Source organism: Phaethon lepturus, unplaced genomic scaffold, assembly GCF_000687285.1.
Source record: "Phaethon lepturus isolate BGI_N335 unplaced genomic scaffold, ASM68728v1 scaffold18663, whole genome shotgun sequence".
NCBI lineage: Eukaryota > Metazoa > Chordata > Aves > Phaethontiformes > Phaethontidae > Phaethon > Phaethon lepturus.
The window spans coordinates 60,723-79,166 of NW_010529942.1; the positions used below are offsets into that span (position 1 = coordinate 60,723).

Sequence of the window (18,444 nt, forward strand, 5' to 3'; positions counted from 1 at the left end):
GTGGAATGTGACAAGTTCTGATGGTGAGTGTGCACCATGCTAGAGGTGACTGTATGAGTAAAGTGGTTATGCTACAGGTACCCTAGTTATGTTACAAGATGGTCAGTTCCGTTAAAATACAAAATTTTCCTTGAATGTTAGACTGGATATTAGGAAAAATGTCTACTGAGAGAGTGATCAAACATTGGAACAGGCTGTCCAGTGAGGTGGTGGAGTCACCATCACTGGAAGTATTCAAAAGACGTGTGGATGTGGCACTTCAGGACATGGTTTAGTGGGCATGGTGGTGTTGGGTTGATGGTTGGACTTGATGATCTTAAATGTCTTTTCCACCCTTAATGATTCTGTGAAATATAATAAAAAATCAGACCAATCATCTATAAATCTTTTAAAAAAAATTATGCAAAAAATGAAAATTAGCAGTATCTTCTTAGTTTTCTTTTTTAACCATGAAATGCAGATTGCAAGAAGGAAACTCTTATTTGGTCTGAATGGAAGACACGCTGCTTATTTTATGTTCTAAATTTTTTTCCTCTCCTCTCCTCTCCTCTCCTCTCCTCTCCTCCTGTGATAAGTACTAAATTTGATCAGGTAGATTCAATTTCCCATTCTTTTTTGAAAGCATTACGTAAAAACTTATCTTCATTAAGTGCCACTGGGAGTCCAGCACCACATAACTAATCAGAGAATTCAGTAGCTTCATGTCCATGTGATGCCTCAAGTTCAAAGGAGACAAAGGCATCCTGTTTGGTGTTTTGTTTCACTCAAGCTATTAAAACTGCACAGACTCCTTTAAGTGTTTTTTAAAGTGATCTTCTTTATTCCCTATCAGTAACCTCAACCATTATAAAAACCAGTGCCCATTTAGACAATTTTTGAAATTTGTAATGTGATTTGGAAAAAAACCCCAAGTGATTCTCAGTGAATTGGAAGGACTGAAATTCCTCGTGGATGCAAACATTTCAGATCCACTACTTTTTCCATACCCCTTAAAGACCTTGGCTTAGTAATTCTGTTCAACTTTTGTGACCTCAGTGTTTTTCCTCAAAAGGCATGCTGGGAAGTTCCCAGAGGTGTGCACTGTGTGTGGGAATGTATACACCCAAAAAGGGTCAAAAGAAAAAAATTACATGTTTCAGAACATATGCACTGTCTTCATGTATATTCTGCAAAGTTACAGTTGATGCAGTTGACACCACTAGGAAAATAAAGTTTTGTTCCCAAGGTCATATAAACATCACAATTTTTTTTTGTAACTCCTTTGATGTAGCATATTTGTTAATTAAATTACAAGTTTTGAAATAACATCTTATCACTTGATCAATAGATTTGCCTTACTGTGTTTCCCAAGGTTTTGTGAAGGTTTAAGAATGTTGATTACTTGAATGTTTGGGAGAATGAAAAATTACTTTTAACCTGTTTATTCTGGCTTCTGACGTTTCAATATTACTAAGTTTGACTTTGCCACTTTTACTTGTGTGCTAAGATGCTTTGAAACATTGGGCATAAATATACACCTAATTTAAAGCTGATTACACAAAATTTCTTGAAATTGTTGGTAAGTTTGTTAGTACACAGGGCAGTCATATTCAAACATGACTTTACTGCAAAGTTGATCCTCCAATGTAGGAACCATAAAAGAGGCTTCCTGTACTTTGAAGGAATTATAACTTTCAGCTGAAAATAAAGGATTTATTTGCAATAGTCATATCTGAGGCTACAGATACTGTCTTTTTAAAAAGAAGTAAAATAGATACAAATAAAAACAGTTGGATTTGATTTGCTACTAGTCAATACATCTTTCTACAAAAAATAATCTTGTTCATTTTTTCCATTGTTTTTGTAGAAATTGTACATTTTTAACAGAAAGAAATAATAATGCCTTTTGCTTTTAATTTAAAAAAGGAAGAAATCAATATGAAAATTTTCAAAATAAAACATATTTGTGAAGATATATCAGTTCTTAAACTGACATTTATATATATCTCAATTTTAAAATTAATAATTTCTTTTGGCAGCATAAAAATACTATGCAAAAAAATTGCCAGTTATTCTTTGCAAACCTTGAACATTGATTAATAATAAGAAAAAGATGCAGAAACACATACACAATATACCTAAACTCCAACCGTAAATGAAAACATAAATTATGTGGCAATACATGTGAGTAATCATCTCTCTATACAATGCAATCACTGAATTCATATTTGACGTTAAGTAATCACATTAAGGAAATAATTTTGAAGCTAGCACACTTAAAACCCAGACATTTTTTTGAAGCATACATTCCACTGTTAAACGGAACAGCTTTCTTTTGTTTTGCTTTTAGAGATTGCTAATCCTTTTTAAGTAAAAAACAGATTTAGAAACCAGGTCTCACAACCCAACTGCACCTGAATGGATGCAATGCCAAACACTGAAAAGTTTTTGGTCACCATATAGCTAAACAACCAGCCATTTTTACAGAGAAGATTCTTTAAAAAAAGGGATAAGAATATGGATCAAAGAAAACAAGTATTTAATTCATGTTAGCATTTCCTATGGTAAGCAGAAACCAGGAAGTAACTCAATTTTGATTAACTAGCAATATTTTATAGCTCTGGATACATACTTGTTTTTAGTTTCTCCTTCCAAAGATGTTCCAAGATCTGTCCCTTGGTCTGTTTTAGTGTGTATGAATCATAATCAATGATGGGAAGAAAGGAAGGAATCTGAAGTAAATAAATTACTACTAAATGCATTTCAAATAGATTTATTTTACAGCAGAATTACTCCTTTTTCTTTCCAAGTTAATTCTATAAAACTTCAGGAATTATTTAAATAAAAGCTTTCTCATGTGAATATGCTTTTGAAGAGTTTTTAGTATGTGTTTTTGTACCATATTAATACTTACAATGTAAGGTCTGTCCCTGTAAACTTTACTTATTTTACTAAATCTTTATCAGGTTGGTGGAGTGGTCTAAATCAACAGGACTGCTCAAAGTGAGTAAAACCTTTTGGGATTAGGACCTACATTCTTGCATTTCCAGCAATTTTATGGCAATTAGTTGGTATAAGCAAGAACAATTTCCTTAAAAAAACCACCACCACCACCACCATCCCCCAAAACAACAAAGGTAATTAAAATGCTGGTAAAAAAGTAGGGATTTTAAAAAAAATGTGCCAGTGTTGGCAACTTGCACCATTTTATTGCAGATTTCATGGTATTAAGTGTTTGCATTAAAGCTATTATAATCATGAGATTGCAATGGAATCTCACTGTTCAGTTGATAAAGAAATGGCTGCAGGGAAAAGCTTAAAATATGAAGGAAGTGTGTCCTGGGAGCTCCACAATAAAAAGAAATCTGGGTAGAATTTTAATAACTCTTACAATATTTTTGAGGTCTGAAGCAGTGGTTTTTAACTTCTAGAATTGGGAGTACTGGTATTCTATTTGAACAATTAATCAAGGTGCAAGCAGCCTGTGTGGTGCTGCATAATATGTGACTTTTTGAAATTATTGCCATGAACTGATGTTTTAAGTTTAATCACATGGATAAGCACTCATTTGCCATTACCCACAAACAATTAAGATACGTTATAAGTCCTATTTTAATAATTTATTTTCTTTGAGCTGATAGTACCTTGAACTTAACTTTTAAAATTTTATTTTATATGTTTGTTTGGGTAAAAAACCCGACACAACAGCAACTAAGACAATTGCCTGGGATCAAAGCTAAAAATACCATGAAAATCTCTTCAGATCAGTGAAGAACTGCTGGTGCTGATACCAGTCAGACCTGAAGTGTACTTGATACTGGGATAGTGTGAAAAAGATGAGTTTGCAGACCAAAAAAACAGATGGCCCCTTATCACCCCATGGGGCTAAACACACAAGAGCAAACTTCAGAGACGCCTTACCTTTACCCTGTCTGTCTCTATCAGGAGAGACTGTTATATTAAGGGTTATTGCCTCTCTAGCCCTCCCTGTGATCAGCTTTTGAAGTCCATGGCCAAGAGGCCAGTGTGAGAATATCACCCCAGATAAGAGGTGTTTGCTCTGTGAAATATTCAGGACAGGAATCCATGGACCCCATGGTAGCTCAGCAGGGAACCACAAACTCCAGCTAATATCTTCTAATCCCCTGTTGGTTTGAGAACTACCCATCATAAAAAGCATAACTGGCTGTTTATTTGCGCAGGCAAGAGATAACATCTTAAAGTTACAGTCTGCCTTAAGTAGTGGGGATGTGAAGCCCAAAGAAAAGAACCATCCAAACTCATAATCAGAATTGTGTGTTCTCCCTTCTTCTCTGCCTAATGAGATGTAAACATTTTGGCTGGTGTCTCTTTTGAAAGATATTAATCAAATATATTGGTTAGAAATCACAAAGGATAGTCCGGTCTGCAAATTACATGTCTTCTTTTATGGCATTCTGAAGCTGTGAACAATATGTTAAAAATTTTCCCATGGCGCAACCAAGTAAATACTTGTGGCACATTTCTATTTATTACAGAGAATAGTTAAATTCTGAGACATAAATCATGCTCTTCTACTAAAGGCTTTACAAATTCCCAAAGACAAGCCTAATTCCCAATGCAACGATGCTATAAAAGATCAGACACTTTGTTATGGAGAAATCCACATTTGGAGATGTCTTTCAACAATTTTCTCTCAGGACCCAATCCTGTGAAAGGCACATGCAAGTTGCTGAACACTGTGTCAAGCTCCATTAGTTTCAAAATGGCCCTAAAAACTTCTATTTAATTTGTTGTATTTAAATTGTAATCTGACAAGTTTAATACTGCCTAAGCAAAAAAATTCTTTTCCTTTTCTTTCTTCTACTGAATGACAGTCTTTTGGTTTCAATAAGGAAAAAGATTTCATAAGTTTAAATTTCAAAACTGAGAGAAGATGCCACCAACTTTACCTTTTTTGTAGCCCTGACATCAATTATTGTCATTAGCCAATGTCACTATTGTAGTATGAAAGAAAAAATAACAAGAGGTAGGTGAAGAGATAAGGGAAGATGACCGAAAAGGGAAAATAATTCTTAATGGTTCTGTAGATCTTTTCTTCGATTGTAATCTATCCTCTGCCCTGTCCCCAGCAACTGTCCTAAATCAAGGAATTGGCACCTGATGCATTCTGCAGATGGATCAGCACTGTATATCTGGAACATGGTATACAGGTGGTTTTTCACTTGCATGAGTTACTTAGCTAGCCAGCAGACACATCTTCTGTTTGTGGGGCAGGAGTGGGAGTGGAAAATGGAAATTTCTACTGTCTGTTTTACAGAAAGAAGGCTAAGTGAAAGAGCAGGTCAAATCAGCACTTATTTATTAATATTTCTAATTGCTCTCCCTTCCTGCTTAGGTAGACCCTTTCTGGAAGACATACCAGTTAACCAAGAGAGTCATTGAAAACACTGGGCAATAACAAAATCAATGCTAAGACTTCTGAATCCTTCAGACGTGTTTAAAATATGTATTAAGTTAGACATGAGTGCCCCAAGGTCTGAAGATGAGGATTTCCCTGGCCTCAGTAAATGAGGCGATTGTTCACTGATCTGTTTCTCTTGGTTCAAAGCCATCATCCAAGCCATTGACACATGCTTACTTGACAGCATTTGAAGGCAGATTCCTCAACCCAACATTAGAATTGTCCATTCATATGCTTTTCTGTATTCCTCCAAGCATTAATCCCTTCTTTAAATGAAATCTAAAAAAAAAAAAAGGGTCTCATCCTCTTATATCTTCACCTTTGCCTTTTACTATGTTATGTTCTAGAGAGGATGGTAATTTTATACAGTGAATTCCAATGTCTGTTCAATTTCCACAGGCATCAATAGACTCCTCCTCCTCACAGAACAGGGTTTCTGGAATTTTCAATGTTTCATATTTATAAATGTAAAGTAGTGTAAATGTCAATAATGGAGTCACTGGCAAATAATTCACTGATATTTGCAGTGCAATAGTGAATTTAAGGAATACAAATGCAGGAGTAAGTGCAGTATAATTTGACTTGGGAGACTGGGCACTCCAATGGCCATGCCCAAGCCATAGGAGATGCTATGGCAACCACTGCTGTGAGCTAAGAGGAAAAAGAAATCAAAATGCTTTTCTTCTCCCAGTAAATCCTACGAAAATACTCATGTCTGAGGGTAACTCACCAATGAACTTGTCATCTATTTTGATGCCTTTTGTATTGTACCAAGCAAGCACTCAATTAGTATTCAAGAAATCACCCTAGAAAAAACCCAGACTTTGCTTTCCAAAGTGAAAAACTGGAAGCAATGTCTTGATGCTGTGTTCTCTTACTGCCCATCACTGGGTGCCCTGTAGTTTCCAAGAGACAAAAGGAACAAAAGGAAAATTTCTGATATGAATCAGGAGACTCCCCGGTGAAAAACTATATGAGTGATCAATGTTCCACTCCACCTCCAATGCTTTTAGCTCTGAGTCAAAAGCTCAAGATCTCTCCTGATGGATAACCATCTTATCACCTCCAGTACTGCAAAGATAACCATATTATCTCAACCAAAATCAAATATCTGAACACAGAATAATTCAGACAAGACGACAGCTGTTGCAACTGAGTTAATTTAACAACATTCTGCTACCAAAAGGTATCCAACTACATCTCTCCCTTTCTCTACTGCCCCTGCCCCTCTTCCACTAGCTGTGGCACACATTGGTCCCTCCATTATCTGTTTCAGCTTCATAGCCCAACAGAGATCTCCTCACTTCTTTCAGTTGATTAAGTTTTCTGATGGGTTGATGAGTTAATGCTGCATGTGTTTACGGAGAGATCTGACAAGAGCCAGAGCCAGTGTGAGGTAAGTAATGGACAATTCAAGAAGGGGAAGGGGCATGCAACCACCCTTTTCTATGGGAATGAGCTCTTGGAGCAGCTCGTACTGTCTAATGGAACTGGACTTTGAAGCAGTTAGTGCCAGACTTTCCAAGCTTATAGCTTGTTGTGCTAAAAGACTTTCTTGCTTGTGAAGAAAAGAAATTAGACATTGCATCATAAAAGCCTGCTATTTTTAGAGACTTGAATTGTGTTTAAACAGCTACCAAGTCAAAACAACTATTCTGTTTAGTCAGCTGTCAATTTGCATGGACTCTTTTTGCTTGCCTTCCTTTAACATTTAGCTATTACATTAGTCCCAGTAGTCCCAGTCAGGACTCTTTTTTGGAGTCAAGCGTCGGGGAATTCTTTCAGACCATCAGAAGAATGTGTAGTCCCTCCCCAAAGACATTACAATCACCCTACCCTAAACAACTCTCAGTCAGTCCAAGGTACTGTTTAGTAGATAGTTACAATATTATCTGGGGACTCCTTTCAAGATTAAGTGCTTCCAGGAAAAACAGAAAAAAACCCAAAAACCAAACCAAACAAACATATATAATATTTGCGGTACTTGAAATACTCAGAATAGTCATATAGAATATTTTAGAAATAATGAGGCTGGCACGTAGGAATCCTTTTCTCTGAAACATACCAGGCTTAGACCCAGATCAATTCTACATTTTAATTCAGTGATATGCAGTTCTAGCTTTTTCCTTTGGTCTACTTCTAACATATATACTGCACATGACATGTAGTGGGAAACTGAAAAGAATTCCAAGATACAGTAGGACAATTGCGAAGACTCGAGAAAACACTGGTCATTGAAGAGAAATTTCATTAAGTGATTTTTGCATGAAGCCTCTAATGTCTGGGTGTGCTATGGCATACCTATTTTGTAAGGATGTTGTAAGCCATCTATTTCTAAATCTCATTTAAATTCTTCCAGTGATGGCAAATACACCATGCTAGATCATTTTTTTCAGTGATCAGTCATCTCATTATTAAAACTATGCACATTACTCCTGAATTTTCTTGTCCCCAAATACTAGGTATTTTATCATTTTATGACATTGTATGCTAGATACAGAGATCTTGTTATCAAATATCATTACCCCCTGCGGGAAGCTGGAACTGAAATGTGAAGGGCAAAGCAGAACCAACAGGTCAGGCACCCAGGTTCAACCTGGCTGCTCTTGTGTTCTGAGAAGTACCAGTTCCAGCCATAAGAAGAGAAGACCTGTAGCCTACGTGTAAGTCAGCAGCCCTTTTTAAACATTAATTTCTACCACTTAGGCTGATATAACTTTTGGAAATAAACTGTTTAGAGCATTGTTTCCTCTGCTGTGATTAATCAGACAGATTGTGCACTGTTACAACGAAGTCCTCTAAGACCTACCTGCTGAGGGCTTGTGAGGAGGGAAACTTCATAGCTTTAGCACTTTTTTCATTGGTGCCACTTGAATGGACTGTATCAGAGCATAATGCAGCTTTTGATAAGTTAAGGGAGTTATTGCAATTTTCTCAGATAAAAACTTTAAAAGTTGCACATCAGTTTAGTTAGAGTTAGTTATATTCTAGACACTGGATCAACCTTGCATCACAAATTTGGCATAACAGTAGACAGGCATCCAAACTGACAAAATATAATTTATTCTTCAAATGCCTGCAGTGGTATCTTTTCCTACTGCTAACATTTATTTTGCACTCTGGTGTCAAAGAGCATCTTTGGAATAAGAGAATAAAACAACAGGAAAACTCCAGTAAATCATCATAGCCCTTAACAAACGCGGTACTTCAGAAAGATAAGTACCCTGAAAAAAAATTTTCATTCTTGCTTGACACTTCTCTATTTACTTTATTCTTTTTATGGAATGATCATCATTTAATGAACAATTATGTACAGGATTTACTTGAACAGTAAAGTGATCTTGGTGGCTTTAATGTAAGCATTATTCTAAGGGCTGCTCTGTAAAACAAAGAGAAAATACTTCACCTACACCAGGATAATGTTACGGGGCAACTTCAGTCAGCAAAGATAAATTTAAAAACAGTGCTCTTACAAGATCTAACAACTTGCAAATTTATGATCAGATCTGGCAGCTCTTTTTCAGACCTGTTCACTGTACAGTATTCAAATGCTGTGATAATATAGTAGATTTTAGCAGAGATTGTAAAAATTAACTATGAAATAAATCACAGAATATATCAGCTCTGTCTTGAGCAGTTCCACCTAATCATCATCAAGATAAGATGGAAGAATAGATTCATACTCCGTAGGCATCTCCTTACTATTCTAAATATAAAACTCCTTTATCCCCTTTATTTCTCCTCCCATTATTTTTCTTATACTTTATTGTCAATACAGTTTTTAATACTCCAGTGCAAAAAGTGGATTTGATACAACTAGGTTTTTATAATATGTAATATATTGTGCTGATATTTTATTTGTTATTTTATTGAAAAAATAATATGTTTCTAGTAATAAAAAGGAAGTATTAGGCTAGTCAGGAACTGAGGCATGTTTTCCACTTATCTGATTATAGTTTATAGTTAAATTAAAGCACCTTTATGGTCCCTGATCCAAACAAAAGGATTCCAATGACATCAATAGTTGTACTGCATAAGAGTTGTGCAGGAGAGAGCTCCTGCTGCTGCATCCACCTTCATTACACAGCTTGGGGAACCAGTTTAACCACGTAACATGGACAGAACTATGCCAATACTAAAGACTTGACAATACAAAATATATTGAGTCTTAAGAGGGGGGCCATAGAAAGTAAAATCTGAGACAGGTTGCTTCAATATCCCTGACAATCTGAGACAGACCCTACCAGAAGCTGGAGAAGCTCTTGAGCAGGAGTTGTCACCTATAACTGATGCAAGACCTTGGGCCAAGAGGACTACCAGAAAGGTTTAACATGCTTTGTGCCTTGCTTTCTTTTCTTTACTTTTTGATGTTAAACTTGGTGCAGCTATCATAGTATAAGGACATAGGCAAGGCAGAGCTTGTGAGTGGAGATAATACCTTTATCAGAAAAAAAAGGTATATTTGGAAAAAGAAACCCCTTTTCAGACACCACCTTCTTCAGGACAAAGTGGTTGTGCATTCAAAAGTATACCTACTGTTTTTAATCATGGTAGGTGGTCTTAAAGTCTTAAGGTGCTGTTGATAAACCTTGCCTTTTCTTACAAAGATATTAGGAATATAGCTGGTACCAAAGGCCTGAGAGCTTCTCAACAGCAGAAAGTTCTGCTATATGCCACCAGTCATCTCAAGTCTTTGAAGCCCATTTTTTTTCTTAACAGAATATGAAATCCATCACAAAGTTTATGCACATGGGTTGAGTATATGTTTCAAGATGTGTATATGTACCTAAGTATATACAAGCACCTTTTGAAATAGTAGCACTTCATTGAGAGAGAGGGTTGGAACAAAGGATAAAAACATCCAAGAAAAAGAAAATGTGCCTGTGAAATCCTCAAAGTTGGAGTTGAAACAAGCGTTTTAGTTAATGCTCATTGCACCAAACAAAATCTCTTTTGGGGCCAGGTAGAAGTTAGTTAAATAGTTATTGTTTTAGTGAAAACTTTTCTTTTCAAAAAATCAGCAGACAAGGATGAATTGCAAAGGCAATTGGAAAAAAAGATTTACTTAGGGAAAGTGATTTGAAAAGTGCAATAAGAAAGAAAAGATTCAAACTTCCCTTCCAATTCTTTTTAAACGCTACCTCTTTTTTTCAATGGGAAAAGACTGTTAGTGATTTCGTTACTTAATGGGACTGCATACGAATTAGTCAAGTGAGATACCTCCTAGCTCTGCTATCATCACTGACCCTAGTTGGCCTTCTTCCATCCTATGCCCTTCTAGAGGAGCTGAGGGTCACCTCACTGTGAGAAATCCTGACATGCACATCAGGCCCATGCATTTAAAATCAGCTGCAAAAATATATACAACTATTTTGTTGATGATGTGTTTGTTTACTAGTCAGAAATAGTAAATCCTCAGTAAATCAGATTGTATGTTCATACAGCAAAAATTAAAATACTGGGTTAAAGAAAGTTATAATTTACACTTCTCAAACTGTGTCGATTTAGTAGACCAATTTTTTCTGTATGTAATTGACTGCTATATGTTTACTCCAAAGCTGTAATTAGTCCAATCTGTTATCTTCATCCTATAGTTTTTATTGTATGACTTGGGAATGCTGGTTGGTTAATACATTTTAATTTTTTCTTTGACTGTACTCTGAAGGAAAGACACAAAAAATTCCTTATCAAGAATCTAGTGTCTCTCTAACTCTCTTTAACCATAAGGTTAGTAGCTAAGGACCCATCTTCACTCCTTCGATACCAGTCTCTTCCTAATTTATATGTGTAAAGTTTGTACTGAATCATGGAGATCAGAAAATTCAATGTATTAAGTGTACACAAAGTGCTATATATTTATAAAGAAAGAATAATTACAGGTTAAACTTTACTTTGCATTTACTTGTTGTGGGCATAATTTCTAATTAATACAAACCAATTATATTTAGTCTATTTTTAGTCTTTAATATGAGTGTTTCTCTTTGGACTTTTTTTTTAATAGGCTGTTCATTTTTCTACATACCACATATAGTACGCTATGTTCTAAAATGGTATGGTGGAATGTGGAGAATTTTGTTTTGGGGAAATAGTAAATTCCTTTGGCTCTGTACAAAAGGCTTTATTCATCCCTCAGGTGCATGATCATTATCTGGGTCTATCTTGGCTATTCTCTTAATTTAAACAAGAGCCACCTACTGTAAATCACCTTTTTTTTGCTTATAGACACACGTGCGACTTGTAGATGCGCAGGCCCTTATATTAAAAAATGTACTAAGTTTTCAGTTTCTAAAAAAAAGTTATGAAGCTTCAGTTAATTAATTTGTGAATTGAAATTAACACTGATTCCAATATCAAACAGTTTTTCTTTGCTGTCAGGGTGAAATTCAGTCTAACCTTAAAGGAAAATATGAATCTCATTGTAATTTCTAGTTAAGTTGTTGAAGCTGCTATGCCAGAACATCATGTATGCCAAAGCATCTTATTGGAGCATCATGCATGCTTAAGGGGCACGTAGCATGCATTCTCAGCTGCTAAATACAGATAATTATACAATGCTTCTGAACAAAATATCTGTTTTGTACTGGTTGGAAGCTCATCTCCCTACAACATAAGCTCATGGAATGGTGCCTCTGACCAGAAACCATACTTATGGAAAAAAATAGTAAGTAAACCTCTTACAAAGGGCTTTTTCATGCAGAATGTTTTACTAAGAATCATAATACACAGATAAGTGATACTCAAACATGCATACAGGCTGCTATGTTTCTTTCCTCTCTAGTGCAACTACTGCGTTAACCTGAAAAGCTGTGGCAAAACTCACCTTACCTGAAGCCACAGGGATGTTCCCTTTCCAATCCACTTGTGCATTAGCACCTGTGTGACTGTCTTTGGGTAGGCCCTTGCACTACTCTCTGCATCCTCACTTTCCACAGACACCGCTGTGGACAGTCATGCTAGCTCTCCATCTTTCCTTCTGTCCTTGGTATTCAGGGAGCCTGTGCAGCATGCAGTTAAAATGAAAATTAAAAATATGTGTCTCTTCCCCGCTCCTCCTGACGTAAACACCAACTTTGTTCTACTGATCTGTAACAAAAGGCAGAGGGCAGAAGGAGAAAATCCTCTAAGCTGGAGTCCATTTGTGCAGTGAGTTAAATGCCATTAGGTCTCATTGACTGATTCAGACTTCTCCCAAGGCATTTGTCATTAGCAGCAGAGATCTGTATTAAATACCTATTTAAGTGTTATTACAGTCTTTCTTGAGATATACTGAATAAAAGCATATATACTGAAGAAAAATATTCATAGCATTACATTAGGAAACCATTTAGTATTGTCTCATACAAAGCAATTTATGTATAGCAATGTTGCAGTGCAGATTACTGTACAGAGCATTACTACGTTACCCAGCCTTGCTTAACATCCCAGGCTCAGACTCAGTTTGGCCACAACATCCTGTAAGAGCTAGTGACTTTGGAGTGGTACATATTGGACACCTCAGACAGACCTGTCTTCCAGAAAGTATTAAATCTCTGTCACGAGCACACATTTTGGAGGACTGAATGGACATCCAAACACTGAGACCCAACAGAGTAGTCTTTTAGAAAATTTTGGCCTTCATGAACACTGATGTAATTCAGGATTAATGCCATCGAGCTGAAAAGATTACAATAACAAAAGAGCAATATGAGATTGGATTTAGGCCTCCAAAGTCTAAAATCTCCAATATATATTTAAAGAGAAATAACTTACTCCAGCATTTGGAAAATGGGGCCTATTGAAAAGCATGAAACCTCTAAAATGTTATTTGAATGCCAGAAAAGTAATACTTTAAAAAGCCAAGACAAAAATGCCAAGAGGAACAGAAAGGAGTGAGCCAGAAACGCTAACATGTTCATTTCCACCCCGTCGGCGAGCTGGGCGAGACCCGCAGCTCCGCAGGCGTTGCTGGGAGTCCCTGCCCTCAGTGACACGGGTGTGTTCTCACAAAATACGTAAACTGGTTCCTTCATAAGGTTCCCAACCAGAAAAAATACCAACTCAGAAACATGCGCCTTACGACGATACCTACATTTCGCCGTGACTTTGTACCCGCCCAGCAGCGGGTCGTGGCCTTCCACGGCATCGAATCCTGCTGACACCAGGACAATCTCTGGATCAAACTCATTGGCAGCTGGCATAATCACAGTCCTGCAGAATGAAAAAAAAAAAAAGGTATTAAAAATTAAATTAACTTCTATCTTCATGATATAGATTGCCACAATCTCAAAAATCCACGGGATTGTATTTTCTTTTAATTAAGCCAATCTTCATGATAGCTGTCCAAAACCAAACAAAGACCAAGGCTTCAATTAATTTCTTTCTAGTCACTCTTTTTCCTTTTCTATGATTGAGGGGGGAAAAAAATGCAGGTACATGTGAAAGCCTCTAATATTACACACACATCTGTGCCTGTTTTATCCTGCTGCCTATAAAAAGCTGCCTCTTCCAGGGAAGTGACTAATGGTTTACAGAGAGCACTCAAAGCCTGAGTGGAAACCCGGACTGCTCCAGTTAGTGCGAACTTGGTGTAAATTTGAACTATAAATTTCTTTTGGGAAAATGTTTGCTTTCCAAACTTTTTTTTTTTCTTCTTAACATTTTTAAATGTTTGTCGAGGTGGGGGGTGACTCTAGCAAAGGAAAAACATGAAATTCCCTTAATCAAATCCAGACTATGTTGTCAAGCCTTTCCAAGGTCAAGCATAACAGGAATGTGACAACCACAAACTAGTGACAGCAACCCCTGCTGGTGTCAGGAAGATAATTCAGCCCTTCACAGTCAAAAAGATTCCACTTTTTTAACCCCTTCCTTGACAAACTTCCGTGGGGATATTTTGTCGTTTTGTTTTTGCTCTTCTCCAAACTCAAACCATTAAAGATGTGTTTAAGGAATAGATAAAACCCTGCATTCTGCACTCGCATATGCCTTCTCTCAGGCTGACTTTCCGAAGGCAAGGCGTCAGGATGGGTTTTACACTAGTAAATGTAAAATGACTAGCCCCTGCGCTAATTCAGGGGAACATCACTGAAAACAAATACATAAATGAATTTTCTATTCGAAATATATTAACTCAAGGAAATCCCAATTAGTCAACAATGGTCAAAATCTGAAGATCAATTTTGCACATGTGTAATACTATTCGCTTAGTTCAATACGTATTTATTTATTTATTTATTTATTTATTATTTCATCACTTAGGCCAAAGAGATCACGCTTTTGTTGAAAGATGAAGGTTTCCTGTAGGGAGAAAAAAGCATGTTAATAATATTTTAACAACTCTTTAGGTTTTTCTTGATTTATTTGATCCGTGTTTTATAAATTTTATTTCATTCTGATTTCCTTAAAGGTAATTTTAATTTTAGGAGAGTGTTCCTTTAACTTGTTAATAAGAGAAAAGGAGAATTCAGACTAGGTTAAAAGTCTTTGTGAGGACATACAACATTTCAATTAACATCACTTTACATTAGAAAAAAAGGATAGAGGCAACTTCATTTTTCTGGCAAATTCACTGAAATTGCATCATGAACATCTGCAGGCAAAGTGATATAATTTGTGAAATATTCTTTTTTTTACATGTTATTAGTAGGCCTCTGTTGAAGTATGGATTCCAGTACTGAGCATTGCACTTCAAGAAGGATTTAGACCAACTTGAGAGAACAAAAGGAAAGAAAACAATTCTAAAAATGTGACCTAAGTGGATAAGATGGTAGAATTATAATTATTTGATTCACATAACTTGAGAGTAAACACGATAAAAGTGCACAAATGTGTAAGTGCAAAAGGAAAGAAATAACCTGTTCTGCATTTTCACTGTGGATAAGACAAGAAGTACTTGCAGCAGGAAAGTTGTAGTTGAGACACTGGAAAAACCTTTTTAATAGTATGGATAGATTTAAATAAAGTGCTTAAGAAAATTGAAGAGTCTCCATCTCTTTGAGTTTTTTATAATAGGTAAAAAAAAATCCATCAATCTTGCTACAGGTTCAAGCTGACACGGCCTTGAAACCGGAGGTCAGATTACTTCTTTTGTAGGTCTTTTTCCTATAGCTCCATGATGTATAACACACAAAGTATACATATGAATAATTACATTAGACACTACAGTGAATGAATTTTGCAGGCTAATCTCCACAAAGTTAGGGAACAACATCAGGAATAAAGATCTCCTATGCAACCACATCTTATCTTTCTTATATACATACCTTCTGATACTCTAATTATATGTTCATTGTCTGAAGAAACACATACTTCCCAAACTTCCCCACATCTGCAACATATGTGGCACGGACCCTGATTGGTGATGACTGTGGTTGATATGCAATCTTGATCTGTCCCCATAGCACCATATATCTTATACACTGAAAGAAGGAGGGATCCTACAGAGAACCCTCCCTATCTGCAGCCACTTGAGCTTTTGCCCTCCTCCTCTCCATTCACATTTCCTCAAATTCAAGTCAGGCTCTGTTTTCCATTTCTTCATGTCAGCTAAAGTGGCAGCACCAGGGACTACGTTAGCACCCTATGTTTGCTATAATACAGTCTCACAAATTATGACAGGACTTTGCTGCTGCTACTCTGCATACTATGTACCAGAAGAGCTAACCTGTGTGCCCACAAGACCTGTGTCGTTGTTCATTTCTCTTTCATCCTCCATAATATTGAGGATAATATCACCCATCTTACACTGTTCTTGAATTAATACTGAACAGAAACTCTAAGGACTTTTCTTTAACAAAGACATTATGGAAAATGTAATCTGTCTACTAGGGTAGCAAGCTTGACTCTTCTCTAAAACGTCTTTCTCTAAGACACCTGATGTTCCTTGTTACAGCAGCCAAGACTACTATCTGGTCTTTCAAAAAGACGACAGATGCAAGTCTCAGTTGCAGAGAGGACCATACAGACATCTAGTTCCTAAATCTCTTAATCCAGTCTTCCTATATATTAACCAACAGGCACTTAATGCTGCTCCTCTTTTGAAACTACTGTGAGATATCCACTCAGAGAAAAGTGGCTTTATGTCTGGAAAACATAACATTTTGGTTTGGACTTTGTATGGGTAGGACCTCTCTAACCTTTGTCTTGCCTTGGCAGGAACTTCTTTGTGGCACAAAACACATGTGTAAATTCCTTGACGAAAATGACATTTTCCTATCTTATGAAGTGTTATAAGGAATCCTATGAATACATTTTTAAATATGGACTAAATTTCACCAGGACTTAAATAAAACCTCTTGGCATTTGCCACCTCTCAGGCTTCAGCACCTTCATTATCCCTGAATAACTGTCCTTAGAAAAACGTTTTGAGGTCAGCAGCTGTAAAGAAAGACTGCACAAAGCACTAGATTCCATCTTTTTTTTTTTTACTCTAAAGCAAGGTGAAGCTCACTTCTCCCTCATGAGAGGAGGTTAAAACAGGATGGTTAAACAGGTGGGGATAGCTCCTGAGCCTTTGCCGTCTCTTGGGAGTAGAGAATCATCAGACCCTGTATCTTGCTCCTTTCCTACCTCATCTACACTCTGGAGGGCACAGCAAGGTGTAAGAAAGAGAAATCATCCATTGACTGCCTCCTCAGGAGCTCAATAACCATAGCACTTCCCTTCTCAATCGCCTAGGAACAGAATCCTCTAAATCAGATCACAACAGAAAACATGCTTTTTTTTTTAAAGCACACAACTAGCATTGGTCATCCACTAATAGATATTCATGTTAACCTTCCCAAATTCCTCACACCAACCCTATGCTCAGAAGTCAGGCTGCAGCTGGCAGGATTTGTTACGGTGCAAAGGGTCAAAACTCTGCTCATCAAAAATCCTTTGCAAGGGTGCATAGGCAGCTGGTAGGAACCAGTAGGAGAAGACCTAGGTAGGAACAGTTATTATCTTACCCGCAGCAGGAGTAAGAAATACGATTTGGCTTCTGGCCATAGGTCACCAGACAGGTACAGACTGGGGGCTGGCAGGCCATCGGCTTCCTGCTTGAAGCCAGTTGGGCTGCAGGGGTTATCAGCAAACAGAAGTTAATGCTAGGATCCTTCTCTGACAAAATGAGCATTTTTTGTCAGAAGAGAAGTGAATTTTATTCTTCCACTATGACTCACACTCTCCTCTACTGTCTCATCCAAAGAAAATAAAACACATAAAAGAGTTATTTATTTTCTGTGATACTGAATCATATAGAAGCATAAATATTTGGTATACCATATTCACGTAATGATGACAGCAGAGTTACAGGAGCATCTTGCCTGGCTGACTGCTTCTTTCTTTTCTCTCACATTTTCATTAATAAACATGTCAAAGCCTGAAAGCTTGAGCAGCTGGATCGCAGGAGTTATTTATCCACGCTAAACCTTGCAGTTACAATGAAACTGTGTCCTCCAGCCCAAGGTAGTGCAGATCCTCCTTTAAGTCTGATGGTACTGGGAACAGAGCATGTGTCTGGGAAGCTGAAAAGATTCCTTTTTGTCCCACTAAGGAGATTTCCCCAAAGAATTAATATGTTCCATTTGGGTATGCTGCTGTCTGCAGAGAAGCCAAGGGATGGCTTCCAGTTGGGTGTAGTCCTAGAGAAAACATCAGGCATGTGATCCTCCCCTCCCCACCAATCTGAACATCAGATGCAAGACATTAAAGAGATTCTATCAAGGGACTCTGTTCCTTTTATTCTTCCATTCTATTTTTGTACATTTAAAGCACATGGTTAGGATGCTCTCAAACATTTGTTCTCCCAGAAGAGATTGCAGAGAAGTACCCAACCCAGAAATTACTCTGCAAGTACCATCACACAGAGCTGGAAATCTCCAAAGAAACTTAAGCTGATGCAAATAGCTACAATTCTTTTGCTGTATTGGTAATTTAAAAAGGAAATGAGCAGGAATACCAGCCCAGGACAGTAATTTATGTAACCGAGAAAAAAAATCCACACTGTTCTAAACTGCAGATTGGAATGGCTTGGTGACATAAATTATTTGCTCTTTTCCTAA

General features: G+C 37.0%; 1 protein-coding gene across 1 annotated transcript in view; it reads right to left on the reverse strand.

Moving 5' to 3' along the window:
- LOC104618497 (histone deacetylase 5-like) overlaps window positions 1-18,444 on the reverse strand; it is a gene marked incomplete at its 5' end in the record, with an annotated part of 98,825 nt that overhangs the window by 43,992 nt on the left and 36,389 nt on the right. The window contains one exon of the mRNA XM_010284112.1: window positions 13,491-13,609. Coding sequence (XP_010282414.1) covers window positions 13,491-13,609 — 119 coding nt within the window. The remainder of the gene's footprint in view (window positions 1-13,490; window positions 13,610-18,444) is intronic.